Genomic DNA, 12,035 nt, shown 5'->3' with positions numbered 1-12,035 from the left:
ACATACAGCGACACACACAGATACACACAAAGTTAAAGAACTCCATTAAATTTGACAGACATGACCTGTTCTTGAAAAAGCTATGTTGATTGTACAGTATTAACTTATCTTTCTCTCAGTGTATATTTACCTTCTCCTGTATTATGGCCTCCATCAGTTTTCCCACTTTTGACATCAAAGGTCTGCAGTTTCTGGGTTATCCTTTGCCCTTTCTTAAACAATTGGGCTACATTTGTAATCCACCAGTCCCCTAGGTTTCATCCTATATTCAGAGAGGTCTGGAAAATTTCTGTCAACGCCTCTGTGATTTGCTCCCTTTCCTCCCTCAGCAATCTAGGATGCATTCCATCCAAGCCTGTTGATTTCTCTACCTGGAGTACTACCAGCCTTTTTAGCACCTCTTCCTTGTGCGTCACTGTACTGCTCAGTTGCTTAATACCCACATTTTCAACCAGGCCATTATCACCATCTTCTAATTTAGTAAAACCAGAACAAAATATTAATTTAGTACCTCTGCCATATTCTTAGCTTCAGTGAGCAGCTTACTGTGCTTGTTCCTTATGGGCCCCACTTTTTCATTCACGTAATGTGTAATGTGGGAAAATGGGAACTTCCCACTTTAGTAAAAAGCATAAAAAAACAAAAATAGTACTTTAAAAGGTGGAGGTCTAGTAAATGTTGCTGAGCAGAAGGACAGCTCCTTATACATGAATCACAGAAAGTCGACATGCAGGAATACTGAGATAGCTTAATCTCGTAAGGGACTTGGATTGTGAGCAAGGGTGATCACTGATGCCTTTGGATGTGATTACATCCATTCTGCACTAACTTAACCTAAGGAAGAATGTTAGGGCAGCAGGGTCGTTTGAGATCTCAGGAGATGGTCAAGCTGTTCCCATTTATGAGTCACTCCAAGGGTCCTATCCTCATGCTTAGGGGCTTTGTCCAGTAGCAGAAGCAGCGAGATTTCTGTGGGGATGAAAAGGCGGAGTGTCCTTCAGGATGTGGCGCTGTGTTTCCTCTCCACCTACACTAGACTACTCACTGGTAACCATCTAGTTGAATTGTTCATTGAAATTGTAAACAGGACTGCAAAGGGAAATGAACATAGAGAAATGAACAAAGGACCTGCTCATTGGTCACATCACTGCTACAAATAAGGACAGATCCATTTGCCACGGAGGGTGCAACAGAAGTTAACTGGAATGATGGGATTGCCATATGACAGGAGATTTTGTTTCATTTATTGAGTGATGTGGGCATCATGACTGATCCCAGGATTTATCACTTGTCCCTAGTTGCTCTTGAGAAGGTGGCACTGAGTTGCCTTCCTGAACCACTGCAATCCATGAGCTGTAGGGAGACCTACAATGCCTTTGAGGGAGGGGGGGGGGGGGGAGTTTCTGGATTACTTTCAATAGACTTATATTCCCCAAGGTTTAGAAAGGACCCCACTAAATGGTGTAAAATTGTTAAAGGGTGTGACAAGGTAGATGCCGTGGGGTTCCTTGGCTGCTGAAATCTTGACTATAATCTCACCACCTCAGACTGATATTCACTCAGAGAGTTGTGAATCCTCAGAAGCCTCGACTCCAAAATTGCTGAGCATTTGCAAAACTAAGATCAATAGACACAGAATCACTTCAGTGTGGAAACAGACCATTTTGGCCCAATAAGTCCACATTGACCCTCTGAAGAGTATCCCACCCAGACTCATTCCCCTACATTTATCTCTGACTAATGCACCTTACCTACACATCCCTGAACACTATGGGCAATTTAGCATGGCCAATTCACCTAACCTGCACATCTTTGGATTGTGGGAGGAAACCCACACAGACATGGGGAGAATGTGCAGACTCCACACAGACAGTCACCCGAGGCTGGAATTGAACCCAGGTCCCTGGTGCTGTGAGGCAGCAGTGCTAACCACTGAGCCACCATGAATAGATATGGCCTCTAAGGAGATGAAGGATGTGGGGATATCAAAACCAGTGCTAAGAAGGGTCACCGGACGCAAAAGGTTAACTCTGCTTTCTTCCACAGATTCTGCCAGACCTGCTGAGTTTCTCCAAACGTAACCTGCAGTAATCTGCAATAATTGCTGCAGCCTTTGGTCCAAGAAACCAACCAAATGACCACTGTCTCCACCTTAAGAACACAGCCAGAGAATTCTAAACTGTATTTTGTTAAATCTTCCTCTTGTACTGGTCAATATCTCTTTTTAATTCTGTGTGTGTGTGTTTATCTGGGTGGGTATGTGTGTGTGCCTGTATGTATGTATGAATACGTGTGTGTGTGTGTGTGTGTGTCTGTGTGTTTGTTGTGTCTGTATAAGTGTCTGTGTGAATGAGTGTGTGTCTGTGTGTATGTATCTGTGTGTGTGTCTGTGTGTATCTGTGTGTACATGACTGTAAGCCCAGTAACTGCCTGAAGGGTATACCCTTGGCTTTGTGTCTTTATTATTTTTCGCATGAAATAGCAGCGAATAAATTTGCTCTTTCTTTAACTCAATAAAACCTTGCAACTGGCTCCTCATTGCTTACATTAAAACTAATTGACCATGTTCTAATTGGAGAAAGGTACGGCCTTGTGCTAATAAGAACTGAAACCTTTGATGTGGCTGACTGAAGGGGTTAACTAAGGGGGGGTGAGGGTGGTTCACCCATTTTCTCTTGGTCATAACAAATTTCAGAGGAGAAAGTGAGGACTGCAGATGCTGGAGATCAGAGCTGAAAATGTGTTGCTGGAAAAGCACAGCAGGTCAGGCAGCATCCAAGGAACAGGAGAATCGACATTTCGGGCATAAGCCCTTCTTCAGGAATCAGGCTTATGCCCGAAACGTCGATTCTCCTGCTCCTTGGATGCTGCCTGACCTGCTGCGCTTTTCCAGCAACACATTTTCAGCATAACAAATTTCAACCCACCTTGAGGTTTTGGGCTGAAGTGAAATAGACTGGTCCAGGATGGCAAATTACCTTCCCTCACGGATATTAGCGAAACAGTTGTGTTTTTACTACATTCTATTATTATTTTTTACTGCAACCAACCTTTAATTTTCAGATCCTTTTTAATTTTCAGATCCTCTTTAATTGAATTAAACTTTTTGAAAATATTCTCAGCTTTATTGAATCTCATAACATAGCCACTTGGCCAGACATATTTCAAGCTGCTGATGGGTGCCAATTATTGAAAAAAGTTCCACTCCAAAGCCTCCTTTATCCGATATGGATGACAATTGCAGTCCTACTGACAGAAATGTCTGACTGTCGTCTGCTGAATGATTGCAGTCAGACAGAAAGCTGATCAGGTTTAGATGTCTTTGTTACATTCCGGCTTTGTAATACAACACTGTAAAACAGGCTGAGGAACGAGAGTGAGCCTTAATGGAAATATTTGCATTGATAGGTGGTATAACTGGCCAGAGACCCATCAGTGATTGGTCCGTGCTCAGACTGAAGAGGAAGAATGGTTGGCACAGCAATAGAGGAAGAGGTGGGCCTGAGCAGTAAGAAGCTCTGGTCAGCACAGGGTACCTTGCATTGCCTCAAACCATCTGTATTGGTATTAAAGAGAAATGAAGAGAAATTTACTGCCAGATATTGTGATATGGCAGGTAAGGTACTGAATCAAACATTAACATTTACTTGCGTCTTATCTGCAGCTATTATTCATTGGATACTTGAATTTTGCTTGCATTTAAAAAAAAGGAAGTGTAACTGATGTATTGAACTTGTGGATGTTTCAGTAAGGGTGTTCACCTCTTGCACTGAGTTCCTTTTCTCGAACTTCAAGCTGTGTTGTGCAAGTGAAAATGTACGGCCGGCCAGTGGCTGATACACATATTGGCAGATGGGACGACAAATAACTTGCTGAATGAATGGCTAGAAGGAGGCAGAGACAGTTATTGAAATTGTTGGTTTGACGTGACCACAGATTCTGACAGATCATTCTCTTGCTTCCAAGGCTGACAAAGACTGCACTTATAAAGAGCTGTGCAAACCCTCAGCATATCCTAGAACATTTCCCCAGCCAATGGCATACTTTAGATGTTCCGTAACTATTGTAATTTAGGAAAATCCAATGGGAATGAAATTTCCTCTTTGAGGAGTATTATGGGATTTCATGGCATTGACTTGAGACATCTTCTCCAGCACGGTATCCCTCCCACAGGTCCACTCAGAGACGAGTAGAACGTGGAACACAACAGGACATGGAGTCATTCTAGTAAATAGCACAGATGAAAATAAGGGGATGGGTGCAGCTCCATGAATGCTCAAGGAGATCAATACCATCCCAGAACAAGCAGCCCACTTGATTGGCGCCTGATCCATCACCTTAAAGATTCACTCCCTCCACCAGCTGCTGCATAAGGTAATGGTTCTGAAAGGGTTAATATCAGAGACGACATTAAACTCTACTCAAATTGATGATGTCACAAGGATTTGATGAAGAACTGCAGAACAAATTTGGACTTTGTTTTAGAATGGAGAGCTAGCCCCAGATCCCAATGTCTAATTTATATTTTGCTACTAATTAATGAGATGTGGGCGTAACCAAGTTGCTTTTCAGAAGGTGGTGACGAGGAGCTGCCTGTTGAACCGCTGCAGCGAGTGAGTTCCAGATATTGACCCAGCGACAGTGAAGGGATGGCGATATATTTCCAAGTCAGGATGGTGACTGGTTTGGAGGGGAACTTGCAGGGGGTGGTGTTCCCATGTATCTGCTGCCCTTTACCTTCTAGATTGGGGTTTGGAGGATGCATCATAAGAACCTTGATGTGTTGCTGAAATGCATTATGTAAATGGCATACACTGTTGCAGAGATTTGACAGCAGATACATAGGAACACCACCCCCTGCAAGTTCCCCTCCAAGTCACATACCATCCTGACTTGGAAATACATCGCCATTCCTTCACTGTTGCTGGGTCAAAATCCTGGAATTCCCTCCCTAAGGGCATTGTGGGTCAACTACAGTACATGGACTGTAGCAGCTAATGAGGAGAAGCTCACAATCAGCTTCTCAAGACCATGAAACCATAAGGGATAGGAGCAGAAATGGCCCATTCAGCCCATTGAGTCTGCTCTTCCTTTCAATGACTGATCTGATAATCCTCAACTCCATTTTCTTGCCTTTTTCCCACAACCCTTGATTCCCTTCCTAATTAAAAATCTGTTTATGCCAACCTTTCATATACTAAATGACTTAGCCTCAACAACCGTCTGTGGTAAATATGTCCATAGGTTCACTACCTTTTAATGAGAAGAAATTCCTCCTCATCTGAGTCTTAAATGTGTGATCCCTTAAGGGAATTTGGGCGGCACAGTGGTTCAGTGGCTAGTACTGTTATCTCAAGGCACCAGGAACCTGTATTCGATCCCAGCCTTGGGTGATTGTCTGTGCGGAGTTTGCACATTCTCCCTGTGTCTGCATGGGTTTCCTCCGGGTACTCTGGTCTCTTCCCACAGTCCAAAGGTGTGCAGCTGAGGTGAATTGGCCATGCTAAATTGCCTGTAGTGTCCTGGGATGTGTAGGCTAGGTGGGTTAACCATGGGAAATGCAGGGCTACAGGGATGGGGTGGGTCTGGCTGTGAGGTTCTTCAGAGGGTCGGTGTGGACTTGATGGGCTGAATGCTTGCTTTCACACTGTGGAGGGATTCTATGAACTTGTGCAACAGACACTGGTCCAGCCAGCAATGCTCATATTAGGTGAATAATTGTCAAATATTTATTGCAAGCAAAAAGTGCAGGGAACCCCCAGCTCCATTCTTTTCACAATAGTGTCCTGGAAACCTTTCTATCCAACTGAAAGGGGAGGTGGGTCCCTGGCTTATGTCATGGAAAGATTGCACCCACAACAATGCAGCACTCCCGTAATACTGCACTGGAGTGTCAGCCAGTGTCAAGTGCCTGGCCTGTGATGTGACCCCTGTAGAGGATGAGGCGTGATGGTGCTGTGAACCAAGCCAAACCTGAGGCCATAAGGAGAGGTGAGAAGGAAGAAGGGATTCTTTGGCAGTGCACAGATATTGCTGTGAGGGATGTTGCTGGCTCAAGACATATAGACCAGTGCAGAATGGGCTTTCTGCCACATCGATCTGAAGCTATCTCATTTACATCTCCTTTTATATCTAGAAGAGTTCTGAAGTGATTAATTACATCAAATAAACAGCACTTCCTCTACCAAATCATCATTCTGCACATGGATAGCGTGGAATTAGTTATTGATGTTTAAAGTTACATCTCCCTCAGCTGCACCATGTAAAGTGACAGAGGACTGACTTAATTTAGATCCATTTAATTCTAACAGTGCATTAGTAATTCAGCAAAGGGAGCTGAAAACATCAGGCTCATTGTTGATTTTCTTGTCTGAGCAGTGTAAAATGAATACAGTATTAAGTGAATATTATGTAAAGTGAGCACAGTGTAAAGTGGGTATAGTTTAAAATGAGCATAGTGTTAAGTGAATATAGTGTAAAGTGAATACAATGTAAAATGAATACAATGTAAAGTGCATATAGTGTAAAGTGAATATTGTGTAAAGTGAGAACAGTGTAAAGTGAGCACAATGTAAGGGGGTGCAATGTAAAGTGGGTACTGTCCTTATCTGCAATATTCAGCGGAAAAGGGGATGTATAAGTGGGGACAGAGAGATCTTTCAAAGATGTGAGGATCACTTCCTTCTTATTCCCAGCATATTTACAGAGTTTTATATAAATGAAGATATTTAGTGCACAAATTAGCACATTTAAGAGATATCTCCGGTGTTGCGGTTCCTGACACTGTACATCTTGGAATCTTTGCCATCCTCATCCCCAAAACCAGTTCAATCATGAAGCAGACTATTTCATGTTTTCCAAGATGGCGGCGGCAGAGTAGCAGCATTTCGGCTCCTGATCGTCCTCTGCTTACTTCCGTCCATTTCTATATTCCTTTTCTTTCTACTTTTCTTTTCTCTTCGTTTATCTCTTACCCCTTGCCCTGGGGGAGCTCGACTGTGATGGAACTGGTGGCATCAGCGATGGCAGCGAGTGCGTGCACAGCACCGAGAGATGGCACCAGAACATGGCGACTTTGGCATTGGTGGGCCCAGTGCAGGATTCGAGGTGGTAGCGATGGCATTGGTGACAGTGAAGTGTCTGTTGCAGTACTGGCAGCACCGCAGTTTTGGTGAAGCCAGCTTAAGACCATGGCAAGGGTGATGATGAGGGCGATCTGGACATTTTCTTTTCCTTTTGTCTTCATTTCTTTCATCTTGGTTCTTGTTTCTAATTCTAACTACTGTAGATGGAGAGTGGTGATGCTGTACACTTTTCACTGTACTCCTACAGTGTACTCAGGTACACGTGGCAATAAAATCTAATCTAATCTTATCAATTCTGGAGGGACCAACAAAAAACTGAATGAACTACTCATGGAACTACATGAGTGAACAAACAGGATTCAGCAGTGGGAGGGAAAGGTCTGTATCTACTGTTATGCATCTCAAACGAGACCATAAAACCATAAGAAATAGGAACAGGAGTAGGCCATTCGGCCCCTTGAGCTTGCTCCACCATTCAATAGAATCGGGCCTGCTCCAACATTCCTCACTTTCCTGCCCGTTCCTGTAACTCTTGTTTCTCCAACTGATCAAGAATCTATCTCCCTGAACCTTAAATATACATAAGGGCTCTGCCCCCACAGCTGTCTCTGTGGCAAGGAGCTCCAAAGACCCTCTGAGAGAAGAAATTCCTCCCCATCTCAGCCTGAAATTGGTGCCCCTTTATTCTGAGACTGTGCTCTCTGGTCCTAGAGGGGAACCATCCTCTCAGCATTGACCCTGTCAAACCCCTTAAGAATCCAATATGTTTCAATGAGATCACCTCACATTTTTCTAAATTCCAGTGAGTAGAGTCTCAACCTGTTTAATCTTAGCTCATAAGACTGGGGATCACTCTTTGGGCAGTAGGGTGGCACAGTGGTTAGCACTGCTGCCTCGCAGCACCAGAGACCCGGGTTCAATTCCCGCCTCAGGCGACTGACTGTGTGGAGTTTGCACATTCTCCCCGTGTCTGTGTGGGTTTGCTCCGGTTTCCTCCCACAGTCCAAAGATGTGCAGGTCAGGTGAATTGGCCATGCTAAATTGCCTGTAGTGTTAGGTTAGGGGTATGGGTGGGTTGCGCTTCGGTGTGGACTTGTTGGGCCGAAGGGCCTGTTTCCACACTGTAATGTAATCTAATCTGAAACTTCCCTGAACTGTCTCCAATGAAATTATATTTTTCCTGAAATAAGGGGACCAAAACTGCTCACTGTATTCCAGATGTGGTCTCACCAGCACCTTGTATAGTTACACTAAGACTTTCGTACTGCTATACGACAACCCCCTTGAAATAAGGGCTAACATATGGATATGCTTACAGACTGCAATGTATTTACACAAAATTTCAAATTATATTCCTCAATCTGTCCATGTGTCAGTTTTACAAGTTTGGTCATCTATGTAGCTATTCCAAGTGCCTTCCACTGCCTTCCAGTGATTAATATCAAAGTATACAATTTATTCCAGCCCACTCTACTGTAATGATTGTTGAGCATTGCACATAAAAACCTCTATTTACTATTGCAGGGAGGCATAGTGTTACAGACCGAGAGTCCTATTTTACACTGTAGTGTGCAATTCATCCTGTGCATATCCTGTCAAAAATATAGACACAATGAGAATGTACAACCAGCAACATCATTGTCTCTTTTGTCATGTGAAATAAATCTGTAATTACAGTACAGATTTTTTAAAAATCATGCTAATATTCACTACTGGAAGTTAATTGCAGAGTGTGCCAATTTGCTTGGGCAGCTTAATATTCTTAAGGCAGCTGTGCTAATCCCCTACGCCCCCACATTCTCTCATTGACATTCCCAGTTCAAACTGAAAGGCCAGTTCTGAGCTTCCTGTATCCAAGGCCCTGGGTCTGTGGTGGGGCTCTGGTAGGGGGTGTGGGGGGGAGGTTGGAGAGGATGGTGGTGGTGGGTGTGGGGGGAGGTTGGAGAGGTTGGTGGTGGGGGGTGTGGGGGGTGGTGGAGAGGTTGGTGGTGGGGGTGTGGAGGAAGGGGTAGAGAGGTTGGTGGTGAGTGTGGGGGGGAGGGGTTGGTCGTGGGGGGTGTGGGGGGCGGTGGAGAGGTTGGTGGTGGGGATGTGAAGGAAGGGGTAGAGAGGTTGGTGGTGGGTGTGTGCGGGAGGGGTTGGTGGTGGGGGTGTGGGGGAAGGGTGGAGAGGTTGGTGCTGGGGGGTGTGGGAGGAGGGGTGATGAGGTTGGTGGTGGGGGTGTGGGAGGAGGGGTGGAGAGGTTGGTGGTGGGGGGTGTGGGAGGAGGGGTGGACAGGTTTGTGGTGGGGGCTATGGGGGAGGGGTGGAGAGGTTGGTGGTGGGGAGAGGAGTAGAGAGGAGATGGTGGGGGCTATGGGGGGAGGGGTGGAGAGGTCGGTGGTAGGGGTGTGTGGGGGGAGGGGTGGAGAGGATGGTGGTGGGATGTGTGGGGGGAATGGTGGAGAGGGGTGTATGGGGGGGGAGGGGTGGTTAGACGCAGAGGTTACGGCCTGGTTGTGTTGTCGTTGGGTTGTTAATCCAGAGACCCAGCTGATGCTCTGGGGACCTGGTTACAGATCCCTCCACGGCAGATGGTGGAATTTGAATTCAATAAAAATTTGGAATTAGGAGTCTAATGATGATCATGAATCCAATCTCGATTGTTGGAAACACCCATCTGGTTCACTAAGGTTTTAGATTACTTACAGTGTGGAAACAGGCCCTTCGGCCCAACAAGTCCACACCGCCCCGCTGAAATGCAACCCATCCATACCTCTACATCTTCCCCTTACCTATACTACGGGCAATTTAGGATGGCCAGTTCACCTGACCTGCACATCTTTGTGACTGTGGGAGGAAACTGGAGCACACGGAGGAAACCCACGCAGACACGGGGAGAATGTGCAAACTCCACACAGTCAGTCACCTGAGGCGGGAATTGAACCCGGGTCTCTGGTGCTGTGAGGCAGTAGGGCTAACCACTGTGCCACTGTGCCTTCCCGTTCTTTCGGGAAGGAAACTCATCCTTATCCACTCTGTCCTAAATCTGGTCTCCACACCCATAACAATATGGTTGACTCTTAACTGCTCTCTGAACAATGAGGGATGATCAATAAATTCCAGTGATGCCCTCATCGCATGAATTAATTTTTTTAAAATTAGATTTTCAGAGCCCTCACTCCTTGCTCTCTGACCTTTCCCCCACAGCCCTAACCCAGTCAGGCCCCTCAGGACATGCTCATGAAGCTAGTGAAAAGGGATCTCAGGAAGCACTCACTGCAAATGAGGCTTCACACTACAGAATTCACACAACAGGCTCGGGCCTTTCTCACCGGAGCACAGGAGGTTGAGGGGCCTCCTTATGGAGGTTTATAAAATCATGACAGGCATAGGTTAGGTAAATAGAAAAGGTCTTTTCCCTGTGATGGTGGAGTTCAAAACTAGAGGGCATATTTATGAGGTGAGTGGAGAAAATCCTGAGGGGTACCTTTTTCATAGAGAGGGTGATTCATGTATGGAATGAGCTGCCTGAGGAAGTGGTAGACACAAGTGCAGTTGCAACATTTAAAAGACATTTGGACAGGCTCATGAATAGGATCGGGTTAGAGGCAAGCACAGGCAAGTGAGACTAGTTTAGTTTGAGAAACTGGGTCAACATGGAGAGTTGGACCAAAGGGTCTGTTTCTATGCTGGATAACTCTATGAGATGTGTTAATTTACCTGCCCTGGTCAGATGATTAAACTTCTTGTGCTCCTGGATCTGTGTCTGTGAGGGAAGAAGTTGGCAGTCAGTGCCAGTAACACCTTCATTCAAAAGGCACAAGTGATCATTATCAATCAGAACTAACAACTGCGGAAAACGCAACTCTCCTCATCTCCCATCTGGACATTTTCCTCATTATTTTAAATTTATCTCCTTTGGTAATGACCTCTCTACTCAAGTGGAAACAATCTCGCCTTATTTAACCCATCGAAACTCCAAGGAGAATAGTCCTAACTTGACTATGAGTAAAGGATGTTCATTTACACTGCCTCCCACAACTCAGTATGCTTCTTCCTTTCAGAGTGCAGGAATACACAGTACGGCTTTGACCAATGGGGGGATATGATTCATTCAATTGGTACAAACTATGTTTAGAAGATGAGACAAAATATTGAAGAATTCTACACATCCCCATAACGTTGCGTCAACTTGAGTAGCTCTTGATGCATCTTGTTGTCTAATGGTCTTACTCTGATGTAAGAATAAGGGTGCAGCTTTTCTGTACTACTTGCACCTCACTTCGATGTTGGTAAAGCTGAGACCGCTGTTGAGGGTGATGGCTCTTCGCTGCGGGTGAGGCTGTGGCAGCGAGATTGTTTTCCTGCTATTTGGGGCCGGTGGCAGCAGCAACAACAAGGTTGTTCTCCCAGTGTTCAGGGCCAGTGGCAACGGTAGCAGACTCTTCAAGACTCTACTAGGCAACATCGGCAGCCATAGCAGGATTCATGGCCCAGCAGAGGCTTGGCCTGGCAGCAGAGTCGTAGACTCTTGGTTGCAGGACGAACATGGGTTCAGCAGCATCAATGAAGTGGGCCCAGTGGCGAAGAGATGGCACCTAAAGTGGGGCGATTCCTACATTGGTGGGTCTGACACAGGCAGCAGTGAGGTGGTGGAGGTCTCCCCTGAGGCAAGGTGCTGGCATGTACTGAGTTGGAAAGACTGATATTCTGAACTTTCTACTTCTTTGTTAATTTATTCCTATGACCCATAATGCTAGACTATTCATTTCTTTACTTTTCTAATTTATTTTTGTTTCCTAAGAATCTGATCTTAAGTATCTGTGCTGAGGTACCTCAGATGGCGCTATTATATGGCAACTGTAAACTTTTCACTGTATGCATTTGAGTACATGTGACAATAAAGCTAATTCAATATGGGGATTGGGGGAGGGAACTCGGGGTGAAAGGGCAGAATGGTTGGAACAC

At 45.3% G+C, this 12,035-nt stretch overlaps 1 protein-coding gene across 1 annotated transcript in view; it reads left to right on the top strand.

Moving 5' to 3' along the window:
* The first annotated feature begins 3,529 nt into the window (after positions 1-3,529).
* The window catches only part of tmcc3 (transmembrane and coiled-coil domain family 3), a 129,262-nt gene continuing 120,756 nt past the window's right edge, over positions 3,530-12,035 (top strand). Inside the window, exon 1 of the mRNA XM_072562362.1 lies at positions 3,530-3,616. Coding sequence (XP_072418463.1) covers positions 3,578-3,616 — 39 coding nt within the window. The 5' untranslated portion in view covers positions 3,530-3,577. The remainder of the gene's footprint in view (positions 3,617-12,035) is intronic.

Source organism: Chiloscyllium punctatum, chromosome 44, assembly GCF_047496795.1.
Source record: "Chiloscyllium punctatum isolate Juve2018m chromosome 44, sChiPun1.3, whole genome shotgun sequence".
NCBI lineage: Eukaryota > Metazoa > Chordata > Chondrichthyes > Orectolobiformes > Hemiscylliidae > Chiloscyllium > Chiloscyllium punctatum.
This window is presented reverse-complemented; position numbering and strand designations above follow the sequence as displayed.